Source organism: Terrapene carolina, unplaced genomic scaffold, assembly GCF_002925995.2.
Source record: "Terrapene carolina triunguis isolate 2854851 unplaced genomic scaffold, T_m_triunguis-2.0 Scaffold94, whole genome shotgun sequence".
Taxonomy (NCBI): Eukaryota; Metazoa; Chordata; order Testudines; family Emydidae; genus Terrapene; species Terrapene triunguis.
In genome coordinates, this window is record NW_020664445.1 from 737,487 (window position 1) to 754,137 (window position 16,651).

General features: G+C 41.4%; 1 protein-coding gene across 3 annotated transcripts in view; it reads left to right on the plus strand.

Annotated features, from left to right (window-relative positions):
- FSD1L (fibronectin type III and SPRY domain containing 1 like) overlaps positions 1-14,759 on the plus strand; it is a 64,449-nt gene extending 49,690 nt beyond the window's left edge. For all 3 annotated transcript variants that reach the window (XM_024208020.3, XM_024208022.3, XM_029911316.1), the window contains 4 exons: positions 6,328-6,428; positions 7,798-8,049; positions 9,260-9,348; positions 11,280-14,759. In XM_024208020.3, coding sequence (XP_024063788.1) covers positions 6,328-6,428; positions 7,798-8,049; positions 9,260-9,348; positions 11,280-11,402 — 565 coding nt within the window. In that variant the 3' untranslated portion in view covers positions 11,403-14,759. The remainder of the gene's footprint in view (positions 1-6,327; positions 6,429-7,797; positions 8,050-9,259; positions 9,349-11,279) is intronic.
- The last annotated feature ends 1,892 nt before the right edge of the window (positions 14,760-16,651 follow it).

The following is a 16,651-nucleotide window of genomic DNA, read 5'->3' on the forward strand; positions in this document are numbered from 1 at the left end:
GTCAGAGAGCTGAGAGCGGTGCGCCTGGCATACCAGACTTTCGGAGCCCCCCTAACAGGGAAATGTGTATCAGTTATGACATAAAATATCGCCGTGGTGTTGTCTATCAACAAACAGGGCAGTGCACGCTCCTCTCCCTGTACCAGGAAGCCCTGTGAGACTTCTGGGTAGAGCATTCGATACACCTGCAAGCATCGTACCTCCTTGGGATACAGAACAAGTTGGCAGACTACTTCATCAGATTGTTCCACAGCCACGAGTGGTCCCTACACCCAGATGTTGCAAACTCCATTTTCCATTGGTGGGGCTTTCCCTGGGTAGACCCCTTTGCCACACAACTCAACAGGAAGTGTCAGTAATTCTGCGCCTTACGGAACCACAGTCCGGGCTCCGTAGTGAACATGGTCTCCCTATGGGAAGAGGAACATCTCCTATACGAGTTCCCACCCATCCCGCTCGTTCACAAGTTACTCCTCAATATACGGAGGGAACAAGCTTTGGTAATATTGATAGCATTGGTTGGGTCAGGCTGGAGCTGGTACACATTCCTCCTGGACATGTCTGTGGAAGCCCCAGTCACCTTGCTCTTCCCAGACTTAACTCAGGACCATGGCTGCCATCTGCACCCAAACCTGTAGTTGCTGCACTCACGGCATGGAAGCTTCATCGCTGAACCCAGTGGAGCTTGCCTGCTCGGATGGGGTTAGACAAGTCCTCCTTGGCAGTAGGAAATCCTCTACCAGGGCTACCTACCTTGTCAAGTGGAAGAGCTTTTCAATCTGGGCGGCACAGCATCATTTATCTCCGACGCCTGCCACTATACCGCTTATGTTGGACTACCTCCTCCCATGGATAGGCCCTCAAGCAGCAGGGCCTATCCATGTCGTCAATAAGGGTTCACCTGGTTACCATTTCAGCCTTCCATCCAGGTACAGACAGCAGGTCGGTCTTTGCCAACCCTATGATCAGTCATTTTCTGAAAAGTCTTGAGAGGCTATATCCACAGGTCAGGCAACTGATCCCAGGTTGGGACCTCAACCTGGTCCTTTCTAAACTGATGTGTCCACCCTTTGAACCATTGGCGACGTGCTCCCTGCTCTCTCTCTCTCTCATACAAGGTGGCGTTTCTGGTAGTGATAACAGCCAGGAGGGTGTCTAAGCTCAAGGCCTTAACATCAGAGCCCTCTTACGCTTTGTCCTATAAGGACAAGGTGCCACTCAGGCTGCACCTGGCTTTGCTCCCAAAGGTTGTCTCCCAATTTCACATCAGCCAGGACATATTCCTTCCAGTATTCTATCCTAAGCCACACTGGAGCAGTAGGGAGCAGAGTCTTCACTCATTGGATGTACACAGAGCGCTAGCCTTTTACATTGAGAGAACAAAGCCGTTCCAAAAGTCCATTCAACTAGTCATGGCTTTGGCAGACCGAATGAAAAGTCTTCCTGTCTCTTCTCAACGGATTTTGTCATGGATCACATCCTGCATACGTGAGTGCTATAATTTTGGTAGGGGTGGTTGCCCAGCCGATTACTGTGCACTCCACCAGGGCACAGGCCTCTACAACAGCATTCCCGGCTCACGTTCCTACCCAGGAAATATGCACAGCGGTGACATGGTTCTCCATTTGTATTTTCGTTACACATTATGCGTTCACCCAGCAAGCCAGAGATGATGCAGCCTTTGGTAGTGTGCTGCTCCAATCAGTAGACCACTCCAACCCTGCCTCCAGAACTTAGGCTTGGGAGTCATCTGATTGGAATGGACATGAACAAGCACTCGAAGAAGAAACAGTTACTCACCTTCTTGTAACTGTTCTTCGAGATGTGGTGTTCATGTCCATTCCAATACCCACCCTCCTACCCCGCTGTCAGAATAGGAAGGAACTGAGGGGGGGATCGGGTTGGCAGGGCCCTATATTGAGTGCCATGAAGGCACGACTCCAGGGGGCACCCAGGCTGACCCTACGGATTCTGCTAGGGGGAAAATCTTCTGGCTGTTGTGCATGCGGCACACGCACACCTGATTGGAATGGGCAAGAGCAACAGTTATGAGAAGGTGAATCACTGTTTTTCTCTATTCAGTACATTGTCCCTCACGCTTGAACCCTTAATGCCTTCAGCCCCGAAATGGTATGCCATACCTATAGCTTGCTACCTATTAGATGGATAGAGTTAAACCATGAGTTAGCATCTATAGATTCTTACCCTCTCTCTTCTTGTCTCCCCCCCCACCCCTCTGAGGCTACTGGGCATCTTTAGAGACTGAATACTAGACTACATTGATTAGTGGTCTGAATTGCATGGCTATCCTGATGATCAGACTTGCCTGATTGGAAGTACTGGTACACCTGTATAGTTTTTTCTTTTACACCAATACTTTTTCCTTTTTAAAGGCAATGAATTTTTTACAATTGGAGTTGGCTGAAATGTTTCATCTGACCCTTTTTTTTGGTGAAAAATGAAGATGTGGGTTGACCAAATCACTTTACGAATTTGTAAAATGGTTTTGCTGAATTGTTTCAGTCAAATCCTAAATTCAAAAAAAATTTAACCAATTCACTTTTAGACTTTCAAAAGTTTTTACTTTTATTCAAAACAACTTAGTTTTGAAATTTTCCTTAATCATACAATCATAGACTATCAGGGTTGGAAGGGACCTCAGGAGGTCTAGTCCCACCCCCTGCTCAAAGCAGGACCAATCTCCAGACAGATTTTTACCCTAGTTCCCTAAATGGCCCCCTCAAGGATTGAACTCACAACCGTGGGTTTAGCAGGCCAATGCTCAAACCACTGAGAGCGCGCTCTCTCTCTCTCTCTCTCCCCCTCTTCCCCCCCCCCCCGGTTGAAATAGGAATTAAATATTTTTCACCCAGGATAAAATTTTCTGACTTTTTTTGGGGGGGAGGGGGAACTGGCAGTGAACTGAAGAATGGTCTATGATGCTCAATGTGTTTTTTGTATTTGAAACGCAGAGTATTGCCTATGACTTTACCTAATGAAACTTTTGCTGAGTGGAATTTCTTTACAGATTCTCCTTCCTCAGCTTATCTTTTCCTTTTCATTGGTTTAGTTATGGGATCAAAATAAAAATGCACTATTGCCCACTCTCTCCTGTATCTCTCCCTCCCCGTACTTCTCATCGTGCATACATGTTATAAACTTGACTGCCTGGGAGGTCAGCAGCAGTAAAATCTATCCAAAACCGCTCCTGAGATGAGTGTATTGCCCTTACTCTTTGGCATGCTTCCTGAAACTAAATGTTAACTTCTTTTTCTGCTGCTGCTTCTAGAGAGGACCACTACTTGTTCCATTATTTCTTGGATTTCTGTGCACTGCTCTCTTCATGGACATAAAATGTTCAACACATAGAAAAATTCTAGCCAACTCTCTTGATATTTTTCTCTGTGAAAGGAGCCAGTCCCCCTGCACAGTCTAGCTTCCAGGAGAAGCTATTAGACAAGCTTTCTGGTTCTTAGTGCTGGTGGCTTGGGAGAAGCTACTGCCCCACCTTCTGTTCTGGACCGTGTTTCCAAGAATGCATTAGAATAAAATTTGAAAAAGGCCCAGTAGCAAGTGATACGCTAACAAACTTGTTTTGTGCCTATTTTATCCCAGACTTACTCCTCTGATTGCTAGTTTTTGTGAAAAGGACAGCTTAATATTGTTTAAAAATACACTACCTTATTTACTCATCTTTCTCCAAGGTAGTAAAGGTTACTGTGTGAACTGTTAAAGGCTGTTGGAGTCAAGTGGAGAAGGTCAAACCATTGGATGAAATGGTCATTTACAGACCACTTTTTTTTTTTCCCCCCCCTCAAATAAAGTAGCATGTTTTCAATGTTTGGAGTAACTTTTGTTTTAAATTGAGTGGAGGAAAAATCCCAACTTGCAAAATGTCTGCTTTTAGTATGCTACCTTTTTTGTCAAATGATGAGTCTCTAAATGACCATGTCACTTTCTGCATACCTTGCTGGAAATTCATCTAAAAGGAAAATCTAAGGTCTTGCTTCTGATAGAAAACAGAAGCGGATGGCTTCTCAGCAGTGGCGTACATGGAGCAGGATGGAATGTTGCAGTGGATATTGTTTTCCCCTCTGAAAATGTGCTTTAATTCTTGGCTTTGCTCTTTTTCATGCTTTCACTTATTTTCTTTTCTTTTGGTAAGTAAACTGTTACTTTTTATTCCTGTTTATCACAAGCCTTAATGTTTCATTCGGCTTGCTTTGAAACTGTTATATGCTGCTTTTAAAGTACTGTTATCCTATTTTATACCCTCTTCTTGCAGTATTGTAGCCATATTGGTCTCAGGATATTAGAGGGACAAGGCTGCTGAGGTAATATTTTTATTGGACCAACTTCTGTTGGTGAAAGACAGGTCTGAAGAGGTCTGTAGCTCAAAAACGTGTCTCTTTCACCAATAGAAGTAAGACTATCCCACCCACCTTGTTCCTCTTTTTGCAAGCAGTTTAGGAGCTGCTATGACATCCTACAATCTGGCAAATTAAAGTCTGCTTCTTAAGGTGTATCTAAACTATAATCAGGTCAGGGACATGACCAAGTATTTTAGCACAATTTGAGAACACTACTAATCTGTCTTGCAAAATGCTGTAATTGGTCTCAGAACAGTTAAATGCTGGAACCTTGACTATAGGCATGCACTTGAGAAACAGTATTCCATCACGCTGATATTACACAGTGACGTTACAGTTAAAAAGGATGTTCTTATTTCAATATAGATTAGAAATCATTCCCAGGGTAAAAACTTTAAGCTTTTAAAGCCCCTTCTCCCTCTTCCCCCCCCCCCCCATACTGGCACCTCTGACTCCTATGTTTCATCAAGGAGTATCAGATGTGAAACAGCATGAAGGTATTTAAGAAGACAACTCAAGAGTTCCTCCTACACAAGCATTCAGGTCTTGAGCAGTCCAGGCAAACAATGCATGTTACAACAAAGCTTAAACTTGTTCTTCATAATAATTTTAAAAACAATACTAGCTGCCTATTTAATTTTAAAAACAGCAAAAAATATCCACCTCCCTTTCCATTTCTTATAAGGAGTCTTGAAGTTTAAATCTCCTCAGTGTGATAGATATGCTTACTTTGGTCTGCTTAGCTCTTGGAAGTCCCCAAGGCTCCAGGCTGCTATCCCCGTGCTGCCTGGGATCCCTATGGAGAGCTCTGTCCGCCACTAGGGAATTTTTTTCCGAGAGCCCCCTGTAACATTTGGTGACACCCCCCCCCCCCCGGGGTTCACAAACCCCAGTTTGTGAGTACTTTCTCACTACAAGTCTGAGAGGTACATTCGTTAATGTATCTAACAACCTTTAGAGGCTTCTCCAATATAGTAACAAGAAGTAGACCATATCTACTCCCTTGCATTTTTTTGGTCTGATCATCATTCTTGAGTGGAAGAACATTGCTTTATAAGTAGCTGGTTTTAATGCATTAAAAGAAAGTATTGAGCTGCTGAATCTCAGCTAGCTTTTTCCACCTCCGTCATCTATTGAAATTCAGCACACCAACTTGTATTTAGTATTTACAGAAATACTAGCATCAGGCCCATTAAGTTGTGTAGTAAAATGCTTTTTAGATCTTTAATATCTCCTTTAAAAGATTCTCTTCAGTGTTACTGTAGCATTAAGAATCCAAGAGGCAAACAAACTTCTCTAAAAATATAATAAAGTGCCCATAGGATTTATCAATGGGCGTATAGACCTGCTACTTTTTTTCTGCAAGCAACTTTAAAAATTGCAATGACATTCCAGGCTGTGTTGTGATGAACGTCAACACTTTGTCTCATGCTTCACTATACACCTGAATATCAATAAAAAGTGACGTGCCATGTTGATTAGTTACTTACAAATTTTGATGTTGGAAAATGGCAATCAAAACTTTCTAGGTTTCTACAAGAAATTGGGGAAAACGTATTTACCTCTTGCATATAATTTGAATGACAAATGACTCATTTAAATTCTAAATTTTGATTTTACTCTCCTCCCATTCCCTTGTTCAGCGCTCCTGGCTTTCCTCTTCACTACCTCATTTTCATTAAATCTTTTTTTGTTTGCTTTTCATTTTCTTTCCTCTCCGTCAGCCCTCCTTGTGCATGATCACTAGCTCATTTCTATGTAGAAGAGTTTATAGTGCAGCTAATGGCTGGTCCAGCATGCCATTTGAAATTGCAACACAAGCACCTAACACTTCAGGCATGACTCACATAAACTAATCTGTATCCTGCAAGAGAAATAAAACTTCCTGTCAATTATTTGACTGGTCTATAAACGTCCCCGTACTGGAGTGCAAATTATTTTATTTCTTGTTTTATAGAAGTGGCACACCATCTCCAAAGAGGACTTCTGTTAGTTCGAGGTCACCATCGATAAGGGGCAGCAGAGATCGCTTTACTGGTGAATCATACACAGTGTTGGGTAGGGTGAATTTTTTGCTTTAATGCTTACTTAGTGTTTGAGCAAGGGTAGATACAGTAACTCCTCACTTAACATTGTAGTTATGTTCCTGAAAAATGCAACTTTAAGTGAAACAATGTTAAACAAATCCAGTTTTCCCAGAAGATTTAATGTAAATGCGGGGGGTTAGGTTCCAAGGAAAACTTTTTTGGGGGCAGACAAAAGGCATTATATACTGTACAGTACTGTATTGTGGTGGGGAGGTGCCCCGGCTTACCTCTGGGGCTCAGGGCTGGGGGTGCAGGGTCTGGGAGGGAGTTAGGGTGTGGGAGGGCGCTCAGGGTGGGGATGCGGGAGGAGGCTGGGGCAGGCTGGAGGGGTAGCTCCTGTTTGGTGAAGGGGATGTGCAGGTGGCTCTGTGCAGCACGGCACTGCCCCCATGGCCGCGATTCTGGGAGCTGCCCCCCCTCCTCCCCGCAGGCAGGGCCACCTGGAACGCAGGGGCTGCAGGGCCCTGGCCTGCAGCTCTAAAGCCCCTTTCGGAATGCGGCCCTGCAAGCATGGGCCGGAGGACTCAGGAGGAGCAGGGGCAGCCGCGCAGCCAGCGGCCGGAGAGAAGCGGTGCTTTCCCCTTCAAAGCCGGCTGGAGAAAAGCGCAGGGAGGGGGAGGAGGCGGAGAAGAGGAACTCGTGCAATGCTCCCTTGTAAAGTCAGCCAAACGATGTTATAAGGGAGCATTGCACAACTTTAAACGAGTATGTTCCCTAATGGAGCAGCAACATAACTTTGAAACAACGTTAAGCGGGAGGACAGTAAGTGAGGAGTTACTGTAGATCTGGGTTTCCATCAGGAGAGAATTTGTAGCTTGTAATCCCAAGGTTTTTCTGACAATGACTTCCCCCCAGCCTGGGCTCAGACTGGGATCTGTATTCTAGATTCTCCTTTTTAGATCTGTGCAGAGGTCCTTGTGCTCATTCAGGGACTGAAGATACTTATGTATGCAGGAAATTCTAGCATTTGAGAAGTAGTCTTTTATTGTAAGGTTATCCAAAAGATAGCTAAAATACTTCTGCTTAATGACATTTTCTAATGTGCCAACTGTGATAGCATCAAGGTGCACTTGTTTTGTTAAATACAGCATTCTGTTAAATTACCTGTCTTCGGTAGAGAGCAGAAAAAGCCTCTCTGTTCCATCTTAACTGAATGTGATGAATATACACAAGGTTTCTAATAGTCTTAAATTTATTGGATTTTGGTCTGTTTCCACAAGGCTCACTGTCTACATCATCTAAGTCTTTACCTAGCAATTATTTCTTGAGTATGCTTCATTGTTTTGCCCAGTGGGAAATCTATAAAACCAAAAAAACCCTACATTTGTGATCTGTTACAGGAGACACTGCTATTGAAAGTGGACAGCACTACTGGGAGGTGAGAGCCCAGAAGGACTGCAAATCCTACAGTGTGGGAGTAGCGTATAAAAATCTGGGAAAATTTGATCAACTGGGAAAGACTAACACAAGCTGGTGTATCCATGTCAACAACTGGCTACAAACCACCTTTGCTGCAAAGCACAATAATAAAGCCAAAGCCCTAGATATGACTGTTCCGGACAGAATAGGAGTGTACTGTGACTTTGATGGAGGTAACTTTATATTTTTGTGGACTTCATAGATTGAAATTTAGTAATGGCTTGGTACTACCAAATTGCAGAAGTATGTAATACTGTAAATGTTGTGGAAATACATTAGGATTCAACCTAGGAGCAACACTAATCTGCCTTTTCGTGGTGAGGAGGGAGACCATATTGAGAGAGACGCGAAGGTACTGTACATAACTGTCAAATTACTTGGCTCCATTTGAAAACCAGAGTTATGAACACTGGACATTTTTCTGTATCACAGATTTTTAAAAGTCTGGATATAATGTGTGAGGGAAGACTTCTGAAAAATGGTGAAAACATTCAGCAAATATGGAACTAAGAAATAGACATACATCTTGTCCTACCTCTCACAACTTACTTGATAAATAAGTAGTTGAAGGGTTATGAACAGAGAAGCAGTGGTTTAATGGTAATATGTTGTAAATCACTGTTTGTCTTCCAGTAGTTGTCCCATTTTCAGATACCCTGATGAACTTGGATTAACCAAAAGATGACTTTAGCTATTTGTCAAATGGAAAGAGCAATAAAATAAAACTTTTTTAAAATACTGTCTAGACAACAAGTACTATGGAAACTGCCACTAGAATAAAACTAAACTTAGAGGTTACCTGGGCTTACTGCCTTGGGCTTTCTCTTTCGTTGCAAGTTCTGTGAACTGACTTGCATTGCCTTCTCAGCCCTTACTTTGCAATGCTGCCACAGATATTTTGGACAGCTGCTGTTCTTAGATCTGTACTGTACTCTTTGGCCACTCACAGGTGGTGGTGACCTTTTCTATGCAATAAGGTAACCAGGCTAACACACAGCTCTGTAAAGCGGGTAGTATTTGATCGTTTGCTGAAATAAGGATGTGGACTATATGGCACTAGTTGAAATTCCTTTAACTTCATAAGAGATGGCTTTTTGATCAAGTACCAACTCTTCGAAGCAACTCCTGACAATAGCAGGTATAAGAACTTATGAACTACACATATAAAACCCATATCATACCGCTCCAAATTCCAGGAATGAAGAGTAACACATTTCTTGCTGACATTTGCAGTATGCTGACTGCCTGAGTGGTACCTGTCACTTTGTATCCTCTTTTGGGGCTCTGGTCCTTCATTGTTCAGACCAGTTTTGAATTTATATCTTCTTGTCTGTATATGAAACTTGATGTTAGCAATTTTTAAAACCTGCTTTTCTCTTTCAGGTCAGCTCTCATTTTATAATGCAAGTTCAAAGCAATTGTTATACACCTTCAAAACAAAATTTACCCAACCACTACTACCAGGTTTCATGGTCAGTACCCAATTAACTTTACTTCTATTTTTAGCACTGATATGTTTTGACCTCTGTTTTGGTTGCCTAACACTTGGCATATGGGATTCTTGTGAGCATTTTCTTTGAGAAGCTTTCCTCTTTTGTTTGTGGTAGGCCTTCATTGTGCAGCAGGGGAAGTCTGTTAAGTTTATATCTCAACAAAAGCTTTAAAAATCACCATTTCCCTTCTTGCCTGCCAAAATAACCAAGCATGCTATGTATCTAGTTTGGGCAGCAGAGCACACTTTTCTAGGAGCTGTCAGAGTAGCAGTAGTGGGAGAGGAGTCCGGCTGAGCATCCCTGAGCAGTAGTGGGAGAGGAGACAGGCTGGGGGAACCACATAGGGCAGCAGTTCCAACTCACATCATGTAAAGGGACACAGCTGGACTTGTCTGGGCTTCCCTCATCAAGCACCTGGACTTTGGTCAACCCCTCCTCTGGGATTCCTACCTCTTGAGCTACAGGACAGGGTTGCTATCTGTGATGCAATATTGAAGATTCAACCCCTGCTCAGAATGTGTTGTGGGATTTTGTGGGGAGCTGGGAGGGGGAGTTAGTTGCACACAATAACATTTGTTCACTCCTTTTTATATTTTTTTTTAAAAAGATGGGCATTACAAAAACATTTAGGTTGCAGTCAAACACTCAAGGTAAGAAATAAATAACAGAAGTGAGGTTGCACAGGCATCCTTAAATTCTTCCCCTTCATATCATCATGCATATGCACAGTCTCTCAATATATACCTCTACCCTGATATAATGCGGTCCTCGGGAGCCAAAAAATCTCACCGCGTTCTAGCCAGAGGTGAAAGTAAGCCGGTACGATTAGGTACAGCGTACGGGCAAAAGCGGTACGGCATGCCGGACTGGACCAGCTTCCCTGGTGGTGATTTAAAGGGCCCGGTGCTCCAGCTGCTACAGGGAGCCCCAGGCCATTTAAATCACCGCCCAAGCCCAGCTGCTGGGGCTCCAGCAGCCGGGCTCGGGCGGGGATTTAAAGGGCCTGGGGCTCCACACTAATTCAGATATAATGTGGTAAAGTAGCGGGGCTCGAGCAGCGTTTTAAAGGGCCCGGGGCTCCCCGCTGCTTTACCATGTTATATCCGAATTTGTGTTATATCGCGGTACAGGTGTATTATCCTTTTTTCTTTTAGGACCTCTGCATTATTCAGTACATAGGGTGGATGCACAAAGGGACAAAATTAAGATCGCATGGGCAACCTTTTTATTAGCGCTCATCCACTTTGTGTCAAGGTCATTAATGAAAATGTTAAATAAGATTGGTCCCAAAACGGATCCCTGAAGAACATTGCTAGTAACCTTCCCCCAGTCTGACAGGTCACCTTTCTGTATCACCTGTTGTCATGATCCTTTAACTTGTTCCATACCCACCTTTCAATTCTTGTATCAATCCCCATCTTCTCCCACATGAAACTGTCAAATACCTTATTGAAATCCAGGTAGAGTAGATCTACTGAATTTCGTTTGTCTGAAAAATCAATATCTTAGAGATCTGGTTGGTCTGGTACAAGCTACCCTTGGTAAAACCATGTTGTATTTTATCCCACTTACTGGGTCGTTTTTCCTTAAATCCCTGAAGGAACTCGCTTCTGATTTCTATGCTTTAACTCCCTGTCCCCTCTGACAATCTTCATCAAGACATCACTGTGTACTAGGCAGTGCCTCTCATAGACACTTGAAGGTTATTTTGAGTAGAATTCCCCGTCCAGTACATTGACTGAAGAGTAGGAAGTGGGTGTTTCCTGAAAAGGACAACTGTAGTTTTAGGATGTAAAGTTCATCTTTAATTTTGCATTTGAAAATGTGTGTGGTGGGGGGTGGGGGGAATGGATTTTACTGGCTTTGAAACATTGACTCATTGTAGCTTTGTGTAATGGTTTATCTTCTAGGTCTGGTGTGGCGGACTTGCATTGAGTACTGGACTGCAGGTGCCGAGTGCTGTGAAAATGCTCCAGAAGAGTGAAAATGGATTGAGTGGTTCAGCTAGCAGCCTAACCAATGTTACCCAATAATGTGTCTCTTTAGATGCTATACTCCTGTTTCTGAGTGGGTTTTTCTGTGCAGCTGCTATTCACAGGAGCTTGTGAGCAATGGATTAACTGGCTTTGCTACCCACTGCTGCTTTAAGGCCTGGGCACCAATAGTGCAAAGGTTCTGGGCTGAAGCATTAGCAGAAATTTACTGTGAATCCAGAGAGCCAGATAGAAAGCGAGTCTGACTTTTTTGATGTTTTGGATGGGGAAGTCAAGAGCTGTAGCTATGCGCTTGTATATTAGACTGAATTTGATTGTATTAGATACTTGATCATTTCAGTATAACTGCACATGGCAGGTATGATCTTAGTTTGAAAAGCACTTAATACTACTCACTTTTTTCACTCGTTTCCTCACCCTGAAAAGGAGTCCGTTTTGAGGTCCTAAATGGAAGCTTTAAATATGTGACCCTCTGAAGAAACCAGTCCCTCAAATTTCCACATACAGATACGGCATGATGCAAGTTTGAGACTTGAGATGTTCTCCTAGAGTAGCTAATGTGATTTTGACACAGGTTGGCTACCCTCTGGTATTAGTTGAATAAATAGTGCATCATTTTGTTGTGGTCTTTAGTTGTCTAAATGGGCACAGTGCTGAGTATCCTTTTATAGGCTATTCATAGTTAGAACACGAGCTCAGTAATCCTGCATCACTTTAGTGAAAATGAAGACTTCACATCAATTTTACACTAATGTTTTCAGAGCATTCCTGATCTTTACTGTGTGAGCCCTCTACTTAGATTATTGGGGAGATATGCATAATAGCACACTTTCCCCAATGTTACCCTTAATAAGCTTTCAGCTATATTTGATTACTTTTTTAAGCATCCAGCTTGGAGTATGGGTAGGCTTTAAAGTGCTTCCATGCTTTCTATATTTAAGTGTCTTGTTTTTAATATGCAGTTTAAATAAGATTTTTGTCCTGTTTCAACCAGATTTATATAATTTAAAGTTTTCAAACTCATTAGAAGTGTGTAAACATGCAAAGATGGTGGTGGTGAGGAGGTGTTTTAAGACTTCAAGAATGCAGCTAAGATAAAGCTTAGTAGACAGCCCAACACTCATTCTATGTTGCACTTATGACATTACATTCATTTTAATGAAGAAATAGTACCACTAATTTCACTAAATTACATAGTATCCATGCACATTAATGTAGCAGATCGGTTCATCGTACTTAATCTACTATATGCACTCTTGCTCCTTTCAAAAAAGCAAGGCATATGAATATCTCTAAAGTTAGACTGGGCAGCACATCACTTACTGCTGAACCCCACCTGTATCACTTCTAACCCAAGTAGAGGGTGAATAGTAAGAACTACTCACTAGCAAAAGGTTGTCTACATGGAATGAGACTACAAAACTGGAAAGCTACTAGGAGCTTAAAAATACAAGAGCATAATTTAAATGGGTAGGACCACTTTGTGTATCTTTGAAAGCTCTGAACTTTTTTTAGTTCTGAACCCCCTCAAGCTCTTACCTTTTTAAATGCACTGTCCCATCTGAAAGGCTTCCCAAGCAACTCTTTCCTTACTGCCTGCGATCTCCAGAATGAAATAATTCTGGTGGTGCTGACTAGAGGTGGTCACTAAACAATGCTGAATTTCCTCCTCTCACCCCTTTAATGGGACTGAATGTGTCTACTTTTTCCAGCCCTGGATTTCTCCCCTGAAACAGGACAGAGCATCAAACTGTTACTAGACCACCGCACCAGCCCTCCTCCTCCTCCTCTCATTTTAATGGTTTGTACTCCTTTGTAAAGATTGCTAATCTAGATTGCTTTTTATAAAATCTGTTTATCGTTCTTATGCTGCTCTGGGAGAGACATATGCTGCACTCAAAGTTTTTAACAAATAATAGAATCACTCTTCAGTATAAGGGATTTTGTTTTATAAATGGAACAGATTCAGACCCCTCCCACAGCAATTTCATATGGATGTCTGCTCTCCATGTACTTCTCCCTATTGAGGCAACCAGTTGCTAATTGAAGAACTTGTAGAGAATATCTAGTGACTATCTAGAGAATATCCTTAGCAGCAAACCTTTGCATACAGTAGCAAAATTATTCATGTTAATGGAGAGAGCTAAGAAAACATTTTAGTATAAAAGTCTCAAAGTTTTGTACTAGTGTTAAATCTCTTAGCCACTTTTAATCAGTTTCCCTTCCTATTGTAGTCAAGGGTCCCACAAAATGACCTGCAGATGATGGACAATATTGTGACCGATTTTAGTTCTATAATTAAAGGTCTCTTATGGTGCACAGTCACACTAAGACTTTTCTACGAGCATAATGCTGGTGGCTGTGGTGAAATGCCTCCCTTCTTGGGAGTTGAACTGGGGGATATGGGGAGGGGACAATTTGCACTCTGCACATTCAGTCCCTGGAAACAGAGACCTTCATCTAAGTTTAGGAGCACTTCAGGTCTTCCTCTTGAAGGAAAGTAGAGTGAAGAAATCTCATGCAACAACTTTGGAGATCACAGGCAAAATCAGATGTATTTAATCTGTTTTATACGTAGTTGAATTTGGCCCATGATCTCCAGTGGTGTTGCACAGCGTTTGCGACTCCTTTTTCAGAAACTGAGGATAAGCTGACTACCTTCTTTTGGTATTCAGTTCCACATATGAATTTAACATTTTCTCACGGCTTGTTTTTCAGGCTTATTTTATAATATGGTTATACAAATCTTTTTTGTGGGGAAAGAGGAAGAAAACAGCTTCCAGTATGTTTTCTCTCCTTTGCTGCATTTCTTGTCCAATTTAAATGTACAAAACTGAAAACAATTTCAAATGATTGGCGAATGGTTTTGTGCTAAATGAGCTCAATAACATCTGAATCAGCTTATCGTCATACTCTGGGACAGTCCATGTTGTCTTAGTAAAGCCATCATCCTAATTACCTTCATTTTTGGAGAATCAGGTCCTTAATGCAGCAACGTGAGCATTCATAAATGTCCAGTGAATTGAGGGAGTGAGGCATGCAGGATGGGGCTCAAAATTGTGATTTTGAAGGGAGGTGTAAGCTTTGTTTCTATTTTGAGACTCTTAAGTTGATGGTAATAAAGGTTAGTTTCTGTTCCTATCTGTCCATCTCTAACTTTTCAATATGGGATAGTTAGCTACAGTTCCTGCTAAGTTTTCCTTAACTAGTAGTATACACTTACTTTTACACAAAGTAAACACACATAAGGGGGGAAAAACCAGTAACCATTGAGTCAAATGCAAAAATTGAATGCAGATACATAATTTACTTGAACATATTTTAGCAAATTGTAAGGAAACCTGCAAGGCACACTTGATTATGCACAAGATGTAGACAATTGAAATCTCCCCCCCCTCCCCCTTAAACTATTATGGTATCTTAGTTTGAAACAAGCTGAAGTACTTAGTACTGTGACTTATGCTGCACATAAGTCACAGTACGTAAAAGGCTTATTTTGATATCCAAGATATAGCTGTTCTAAATAATAATGTATGGGTTATTTTGCCCTTAAAGTTTGAAGTTACTCTACAGTAGTTAATGCACAAGTGCTGGATTTTTGCTGCTAACAGTCTCCTTTTTTTTGTAAATAGAATATGGAGATGAGGAATTGCCTTAAGCACTTCAGATTTTTTTCTTTAGATTATGATTTATTTGCGCTAACATCTTGCGGATCTGCTTTTCAAATTTGTGCAAAGTAAAGGTATATTAATGGTATTGCATAGCATCTTGGGCGCTATTTTTAGGTACAGTGTAAGCAAAGGTAAAGTACTAGCTGCAGCTTCAGAATGAGTTGACATAGGAAGAATGTCTGAATACCCTGAGACTGTTTCTGGCAAGTGGATTTTATTGGTGGCTACTCGATCACTTGATTTGATTGGGCAAATTTGCAACCCTCTTGAATGGTGGTGCTGGCACAGCTCCTGTTAGAGCTGTGCTAGATTCTTTGTATCTAGCACAGTGTTTCCAAGTATGTAAGTAATCCAATGGCCTTGCCCATTGTAAAATTCAAGTATTTTGGGGGGAGGAGGGGAGTTGTAGCGTAGCTAAATTTGAGTTTTCTTGTAAAGATGTGATTTATCTTTTAAATGTGTTTCTGTATATTTACAAGTTTTTGGTTAAGGGTTTACTATTAGTTTTTTTGTAAATTACATTACTTCTGTTTGTTAACAGGGCATAATATGAGGTTTTTTTTTTTTAATGTAGTGGTAAACTGTAAAAATATATTTGCATAAAAAGGTAGTGGAAGTATGTGAATCTACTGAAGTTAAAGGGTATTAATTTTGGAAATGGATAGTTGATAACATACATGCATTCATATCTTAAGTTTGTCTTCAGGTACAGGGTATAAAGGGCAGTGACTGAATTTTCAGTTTAGATTTACTTGTAAGTAGGAAAAATAAGTACGTGCCCTGTGTAACAAGGTTGCAGAAGCATACACATCAGTTTCCTACATCTTTTCTAAATTACTGCTCCTTCACACCTCGCACGTACAAGATGAGGAAACTAACTGGTTGCTATAGGGAAAAGATCCAGCTTCCCAAAAAAAAAAAAACCTATCTTCTTCTGAGCATAGTAGATTATGGATTTTAATCATCTTGGTAGACTAGGTGGAAGATCACACTTGAACTACACTCAGATTTTTCTAAACATTTTATTGACTGTTGAAGGGGAAATCTGGATTTTGTTTTCCCAGGCACTGTGAAGTGGGCTTTATGCATATCTCTGACTATTAGGCAAAGCTTTTCATTTCCCCCTATTGTTTAACACCTCTTTTTGCTGCATGTGCCTTTCATAAGTGGAGCTATAATCACTGCTCCTGCTGTGGCATAATGTGTTGAGTGTATTTGGTGATCTTGAATTGTCACATTGATTTTTACTTTACAGATTGCACATTGATTTCCATGTACATCACTTTGACAATACCTCAGGTATTCTGTAATCCGTGCTTCATTCCTCATTCTTTGTATAAAGTATCCCAAGATAACAGACCTGTCATAGCAAGATTACAGGGGTGCCTTAGAGCCCACAGAGTATTTTATTTGCTGTGTCTTTAATTCAAACTGTGTATGTCTTACAAATATTTTGTATTAATAAATTAATTTTGAAACATTAGCTGCATAATACCCTTGTCACAGCTTCTCCTTTTGATTTTCATGCCAGAGGAAGACAGCATCTTATTTTGGCTGAAATATAAACTTACTTTAGGTTGAAAGATGTTCCTACTTGAGCATTAAGACATTGTGTGT